Below are 6238 nucleotides of genomic sequence, written 5' to 3' on the forward strand. Positions count from 1 at the left end.
TTTAAATTCATCTTAAAAATTTCCTTCAGCATGAATAGAAATAATATAAAAATGAAAAATTTATTGTTATAAATTGGGTTGAAAGCAAAAAAACATTTAAAAATTCAAGTGAATTTGAGACTTTTTACCCTCACTGTAAAACTATGATGTATTAGTATAAGTTAATTGATCTTATGCAGTGTTCTGCAGTTTTCCCTAGGAACTCTGGTCTTTCATCAGGCAAACTGGCCACACTATTCTCCATAATTAGCAGAAAATACACTGACATTACTCGGCCTCAGTTACTGTGGTGCAAAAACAACAACAGCATCACTGCATTTTGTCTGAAAACATATTTTATACTCAGTTATTCAGAATGTCAAGTAACTCTGGATGGAAACAGATTTACAAAGTTTCAGAACTTGGATTTCTCATTCCAAGTTCTGATTGTCAGCATATTTGTTATGAGTGTATAAATGACACCTTGGATAAGCTTTTAGTGTATACCTCCTTGCTACCTTAACTTAAGATACTATTATACATGGCAAATGAAAATCAGTGTTTTGTGAAATATGTACATTTCTGTTGTCTATGATCCTAATTCCTTATTTTTCTTTAGCAGATCCAACAAGGAAAATCAATTTTTGTTGACACCTGTGATCAGCAAAATCATTACAAGCCACCAGATTAAAAATGTCTATTGATGTGACAAGAAATGATAATGTGTTACAGGAAGGAAGTGTTCTCCAAGCCAAACTTACAGAATTGCAGGAGAATTCGATTCCAAATGATGGGAACAAGCACAAACCTATCTGCTGTGAAATATGTGGAAGGACATTTTCAACATCACCTTCTCTAAAACAGCATGTGTTACTTCATTCTAATGAGCAATCATTTGTTTCTGAAGTACAGAACACCCATTTATTAATTCACAGTAAGAAGAAACCTTTTCCTTGTGAAATATGTGGGAGGTCATTTTCAAGGTCAGATAATCTGAAAACCCATTTAGTTGTCCATACTGGGGAGAAGCCATATCGCTCTATAATATGTGGGAAGCCATATTCCTACCCAAATAAACAGAAAGCACATTTAAGGATGCATAATCAAGAGAAACCATTCTCTTGTGAAACATGTGGGAAGGCATTTTCCACATCATGTAGTCTGAAAAATCATTTGGTTATTCATACTGGTGAGAAATCATTCTCGTGCGAGGTATGTGGGAAGGCATTTTCCAGATCACGTGATCTGAAGACACATATTTTAGTTCATACACAAGAGAAAGCATTTCCTTGTGAAATATGGAATAAGGCATTTTCCAGATCACATGATCTAAAGACACATATTTTAGTTCATACACAAGAGAAAGCATTTCCTTGTGAAATATGTAATAAGGCATTTGCACGCTCAGATAATCTGAAAGCACATTTAAGGGTTCACACTAATGAGAAACCATTCTGTTGTGAAATATGTAACAAGAAATTTGCACGATCAGCTAATCTAAAGCAGCACATTTTGGTTCACACCCATGAAAAACCTTATTCTTGTAAGATATGTGGCAAAGAATTTGCACATTTATGTACTCTAAATCGTCATCTATTAATCCATACTCAAAAAAAATCCTTCTCTTGTGAAGTATGTGGAAAAGAATTTTTGCGTGTAGCTGATGTCAAGAGCCATTTTGCAATCCATTCTGTGCAGAGACCATTTTTATGCCAAACATGTAGCAAGACGTTTAAAAGATACAGCGAGTTAAAAAGGCATTTAGTAATACACACTAAGGAAAAACTTTTTCTTTGTGAATTATGTGGGAAGACATTTTCAAGGTCACTTGACAGGAAATCTCATTTAAAAATTCATACTGAGAAATGACTTTTTCCCTGTAAAACGTGCAATAAAATATTTAAAAAATCACATGCTCTTAAAAGCTCATTTAAGAGTTCACACTCAAGCGATACTCCACATAAGTCAATTATGTAGCAAGGCACTTGTGCAGCTCCCTGAAAAAAAAAGAACATTTCTAGTTCATACTCACGAGAAACCTCAGTAGTAAGAAGAGGGAGTTTAAACAGAATTGCTTAAGACTATGACATCATCAGGGTGGTACTCTGGGCCCTCATAATGCACTGCATCTAGTTTCTGCAATTTCAAAAAGGTGGTTCTGCAGACATTCAGAGTAGCATAAATAGTGGTACTAGTTATTTTCAAATTTTTTAGAGGGGGGGACTAAATTTTTTGGAGGGGTTCAACTCTAGGATTGTTGGATAATGGCAGACCCCTGATTTAGTATGGCTGTTATAGACCATGTGGGACTGTTTAGCAATCTGGTTATTGGGGGGGGGGGGGGATGAGAGACAGAATTTAAAATTTTGTCACTATCCTTTCCCATGCATTTGTGCAATGCTAGATGTGTATCAGATATCTCAGAAAACAAATATTTCATTATTGAGTTCAAATTAAAACAGTTTTATGATTAATTTCCCCAAACAAAATTTTTGGATGTACCACTGATTTAGAGAGTGACAGCACCTGTCAAACTTTACAGCTGACACAACTGCCAACTCTTAAACTACCTAGAAACCTTCTGTCTGATCAATGATTGTCAGTATGGATTCTGTCAGTGTCGATCCACTGGTGATATTCTGTATTAGCATTAGCATTAGTAGAGGCATATGATGCAAGAAAGCAAGCTTATTCAGCATCAGCCAAAAAAAAAAAAAAAAAAGCACAACCACTAGTCCCATTTCACCCCTCCGTTCGTTCGAAATACCTGTCCAGCTGAGTCTTAAATTTGTTTAGGCTATCAACTTCAACAGCAAGTAATGGAAGTCTATTCCACAAACCAACTGCCCGCTGGCTAAAGGCAAATTTCCGCACATCTATCCGACATCCGTCCTTCCTCAATTTGAATTTATGCCCTCTCAGGTGATTATTCTGAGCAAGAGGAAGAATCCCATCGGCGTTGAGCATGCTCAAGCCATTCAAAGCCTTATACACCTCTATCAGATCACCTCGCCGGTGCCTAGTCTCCAGACTCTGTAATTTACAAAACTTAAGCCTTTCTTCGTAAGAGCAACTCTTTGTTCCATTCACTAATCTTGTTGCCCTCCTCTGTACTCGTTCCAGCAGCTGTACATCTTGAAATGAGGTCTCCATACCTGTACTCAAGGTGTGGCCTGACCAATGCCTTATACAAGGGAATAATCACATCCCTATCTCTGCTAGAAAAATTCCTGTATATCATTGACAAGACACCATGAGCTACTCTTGCACCTCATCTGCACTGCTCAGAGAACTTCATATCTGCCTGCACAATTACCCCCAGGTCCTTTTCATTCTCTACCACTGTCAGCGTAGTACCACAGAGTTGATACATTGATCTGGGGTTACTGTTTCCCATATGTAGTACTTTACATTTGTCAATATTAAACTTCATTTGCACCTCTCAGCCCATCTGTTCAACCTTTCCAGATCCTGTTGCAGCAGCATAGCATCAGTAGTGACCTTAACAACCTTGCCAACCTTTGTATCGTCTGCAAACTTGGACATTAAGCTTGATATACCATCATCTATATCATTAATAAATACAGAAAACAACAGTGGACCCAACACTGAACCCTGAGGAACTCCACTAATAACATTAGTCCACGTTGAGCAGTGTCCATTGATTACCACTCTCTGTCTTCTGCCTCTTAACCATCCCTTTATCCATTGCAGCAATTTGCCTCCAATGCCACACTGCTCCAATTTGTGCAGCAGTTTTCTATGCGCAACAGTATCAAAAGCCTTTCTAAGATCCAAATATATAATATCAAAGTTATTCCCTGCATCCAGTTCTTTTGTGACTACATCATAGTATCCAATCAAATTGGTCAGACAAGACCTGCCCTTAACAAAACCATGCTGTGTCTGAGCTATAATTGAATTCTTGTCCAGATGATCCTGCAGTGCTTCTTTAACCAGTGCCTCCATTAATTTTCCTGGAACCAAAGTTAAACTAACAGGTCTATAATTACTTGTGTCAGCCTTTGATCCTCCTTTGTGAATTGGAGTTATATTTGCACATCTCCAGTCTATGGGTACCTCCCCCGAGTCCAAAGAAGCTCTCATAATTATGGCTAGGTGTTTGCTTACTTCCTTTGCTGCCACCTTTAATATAACTAGATAGATCCCATCCACCCCGGGTGCCTTTTTATGTTTATCCTCAACAATTTCTCCTCCACTTTCCTCTTAGTTATTAGAAAATCATCTAGCTCACTGCCAATGTTTACTTCACCTACGACATTCCCCTTCCTGAATAACTCCTCATGTGTGAATGTAGATGCAAAATACTCGTTTAGATTGTTAGCCATCTGAGCAGGATCCTCAACTGTTGAACCATCAACATCCAGTGGATCAATCTGATTCATCCCTTTCCTTCTTGAGTTTAAATAGGTAAAGAACTCTTTTCTGTTTTTCTTTGCATCCTTTGCCAAGGATTTTTCATAATCTGCCTTTGCCTGCCTAATCTCCTTTGTGACTTGGTTACAGACCAACTTATATCTATCATAGGCTTCCATGTCACCCATTAATTTGTATGTATCCCATGCATTTTTCTTCTCTGCCATATGTCTTATTAGTTCATCTGACAAACATTTAGGCCTGAACCTTGAACAATATTTCTTAGTTGGTATGTAAAGCCTGGTAGCTTCCAAGATTAGTTCCTTGAATGCTTCCCATTTTGAATTTGCTGTTGGTACCATCATCAGTTGGTCCCACTGTATAGAATTTAAATACTGTCTCAGCCCATCATAGTCGCCTTTACGAAAGCAAAAACCCTTCCCTTTACCTCTGATGGTAGTTAACTCCTTGAGTAAATCCCACTTCAGCACACTGTGATCACTGCCACCTAGTGGTTCCTTTATCTGCAGATTCTTAATGCATGAAGAATCACTACTGATAATCAGATCAAGAGTATTACTCCCTCTAGTTGCCTCCCGGACATGCTGGTGTAGAAAACAATCATCCAATAAATCCACAAAAGCCTTGCTAGTGTGTGAGTGACCAACCCACAAATTCCAGTGAATATCTGGGAAATTAAAATCCCCCATTATAAGACTCTGATTTACTGGCCCATTCTATTTCCCTGTACAGTATCTTATTATACTCATCAGAGTCTTTAGGCCTATAGCACACTCCTACTCTCAATTTTGATTTACCCATGCTTATGTCACACCAAACTGACTCAACACTGCCCTGTCCATCGATGTCGACTGGCTTCACTTCCTTCGATTTTATGTGTTTTTTAAGTAATAGCATAACCCCTCCTCCCTTCCTATCCTGTCTATCCTTTCTGTAGACGTTGTACTCCCCAAATTCCAGTTCTGCATTCCTTATATCTGTGTGACGCCATGTCTCTGATATCCCAACAATGTCTGCCTTTGATGTTTTGAGCAAAACCTGAAATTCATCAAATTTATTTACTAAACTCCTAGCATTGGTGTACACGCAAGTATACATGCACCTGTTTCTATTCTTAGCTACCCTAACACAACCCATCTGTTTACTTGTACCGCAATGACTTCCACCAGTCTCTGAAATATCCTGCATATTGTTTTTCAGGCTTCTGCTCATTTCAATAGAAGTAGTGCAAGAATCTCTTTCACCTCTGCCAGTGGCTACTGTTAATCTATTTGTCTTTGTCTCCCCCCAAGCTATCAGTTTTCCGACCCACCTAACACTGCGTCGATAGCATCAGCAAATATTCTTGCACCCTTTCTATTTAAGTGTATCCCATCCCTGTAAAAGCAATCTCTCCTGTTAACATTTATGTTACCCATTTATGGACTAATTCAATGTAAAAGTTCTGTGAAACACAAGCAGCTGCTCTTGACATCTCAAAGGCTTTCGATCATTTTTGGCATAAAGGTCTGCTAAACAAGCTTCCATCTTATGGTTTGCCAACTTACTGTTTTTTGTAATTGGATATCCAGTTTTCTCTTTGATTGCTCACTGAGGGTGATGGTAGATGGCTCTCTGTCTTCTAATTTCTCCACTAATGCCGGTGTCCCAAAGTTCAGTTCTTTCCCCCACTCTTTTCCTCTTGTATATTAATGACCTTCTTCCATTGACTGGAAATCCTATCCATAGTTTTGCTGATGATAGCACATTGCATTCCACTTTCCATTTTGAGAAACCTTGCTTTACTCAATCAGAATAAACTTCTCGAAAATCTGCTACCAATTCCTTAAGGAGTATATGACGAGAGCCTTGTCAATCAGTT

The 6238-nt window shown here is 38.3% G+C and overlaps 1 protein-coding gene across 1 annotated transcript; it reads left to right on the top strand.

The window, feature by feature from the left end:
* Positions 1–630: 630 nt before the first annotated feature.
* On the top strand, positions 631–1848 carry LOC150075565 (uncharacterized). The gene has a single exon (XM_090388553.1). The coding sequence runs from the start codon at positions 673–675 to the stop codon at positions 1846–1848; it is 1176 nt and encodes a 391-aa protein (XP_090244679.1). The 5' UTR covers positions 631–672.
* Positions 1849–6238: the final 4390 nt, after the last annotated feature.

This window comes from Mastigoproctus giganteus, chromosome 14 (assembly GCF_048544385.1).
Source record: "Mastigoproctus giganteus isolate SK-2022 chromosome 14, ASM4854438v1, whole genome shotgun sequence".
NCBI classification, from domain to species: domain Eukaryota; kingdom Metazoa; phylum Arthropoda; class Arachnida; order Uropygi; family Thelyphonidae; genus Mastigoproctus; species Mastigoproctus giganteus.

Excerpts from the sequence above, each read along its gene's own strand:
- LOC150075565 (XM_090388553.1), top strand. The coding sequence starts at position 673 with ATGTCTATTGATGTGACAAGAAATGATAATGTGTTACAGGAAGGAAGT.